This window comes from Aegilops tauschii, chromosome 4, assembly GCF_002575655.3.
Source record: "Aegilops tauschii subsp. strangulata cultivar AL8/78 chromosome 4, Aet v6.0, whole genome shotgun sequence".
NCBI lineage: Eukaryota > Viridiplantae > Streptophyta > Magnoliopsida > Poales > Poaceae > Aegilops > Aegilops tauschii.
Window position 1 is genome coordinate 476,750,945 of NC_053038.3, and position 1,460 is coordinate 476,752,404.

Here is a 1,460-nt window from a genome sequence, read left to right on the forward strand (position 1 = left end):
TCAGAAGATATGTAAACTGGAAGCAAACTACAAGGTTATCTGTACTATGTTTATATTTTTCAGTTCACGCCAATATATTCTAATAATAGAAAACTGCAACATTGCACTGGAAATAAACTTGTTCAAAAGATATGTAAACTGGAAGCAAACTGCAAGGTTAACTACGACACAGGCAAATCTAAATTTAGAACAAGCAAACGGCAGTCTTGAGAGAAATCAAATCTAACGGGAAATCTAGAATGGCATGAGCAATCTTCTAGTTACTTTTCTTGGCCGGGACCACCTGCTTCAATAGTCGTAGTCGCCCCAGGACCTTGCGCGCTTCCTGGTCTGCTCCTTCTCGAGTTTTGCCTGGTGGAGGCCTTCCTAGATGATGGTGAGGCGGCTGCATATCTCGTACGCAGCGTAAGCATCTTTTGCCGCGTACTCGATGTGCCTCATGGACAGGGGCATGCGCGCCCAGCGCTGGTGCTCTGCGTTGGTGAGGTTCTTCTTCATGTTGTTGTAGTAGTCGTGGACAATGATGCTTGAGACATCCCCAAGGGAGTCCAGAGGCTTGGTAGCTGTAGGCACCCTCCATTCCTTCTGGATGTCGACGAAGTGGGCGATCTCTAGTCCGATGCGCCCGAGCATCTCTATGTCGCCGTCGATGGAGAAGCCAGCAAACTTGTTTCTGGGGTCGGCGAGGAAGTTGTCGAACCTGGTGCAGTTCTTGGCGGAGGCGCTCAGTTGGAAGAGCAACACCGGATGATCCTTGCCGACGGAGAGCTGGACGAGGGCTGGTTTCTGATCTTCGCCAACGTCGTTGGTGTACTCCACATCAACTCCGACGATCTTGTGGCGCTCGAATTCGAGGTGTCGCTCATACTGCTCGATGGTGGTCGCCGCCTTGTGCAAGTCGTTGGTGTGGATCACGTGCAACTTCGTGTTGTCGTGGGCCTGCACCTCCATGAATTCCTTGATGAATCCCATGGCCTGGAGCAGTTGGTCCTCCCGCAACCTGGTTTTTCGTGGGGAACAATGAGTGGGAGCGCAATGGCGATTTCTGTTGTTTGTGTGTAAGAAGGCCGCGGCGGAAGTCTAAATTTAAGGGCGGGCAAGCGGCAAAGGAGTGCACGATCTCACTGTCGATGTGGTTGTGCACATCGTGGGTTCTGGATCGTGGTTTCATCTCCCTGGTGGTGCGGTTGTGCACATCCTGAGTTTTTGATCGTGGTTTTTCTTTATAAAAAATAAAAATAAAATCAGCAGTTATGTTTTTAGCAACCGTCGTATCTCCAGCAAGTCGGGGAGATGTTCGTTGTCTTGCGTAGTTTGCTGCCAAATGTTAACTTTTACAATTTATCTCGTGACGCATGGAGGGGCAGTATGTAGAGGCACAAGTCTCTGACCAAGAGAAGCATGCTTGAAGTGGCTGGTTTAACTCTCAGACACACGGGCGTGGTACATTCATTGGGAGT

The 1,460-nt window shown here is 49.7% G+C and overlaps 1 protein-coding gene across 1 annotated transcript; it reads right to left on the reverse strand.

Moving 5' to 3' along the window:
- Nucleotides 1–366: 366 nt before the first annotated feature.
- LOC141021557 (uncharacterized) lies at nucleotides 367–1,256 on the reverse strand. Its single transcript, XM_073497382.1, has one exon. It carries the CDS (start codon nucleotides 970–972, stop codon nucleotides 367–369), a length of 606 nt encoding a protein of 201 aa, XP_073353483.1. The 5' UTR covers nucleotides 973–1,256.
- Between the last annotated feature and the right edge of the window lie 204 nt (nucleotides 1,257–1,460).

Coding starts and splice junctions, on each gene's coding strand:
- LOC141021557 (XM_073497382.1), bottom strand. CDS start 972: ATGGGATTCATCAAGGAATTCATGGAGGTGCAGGCCCACGACAACACG.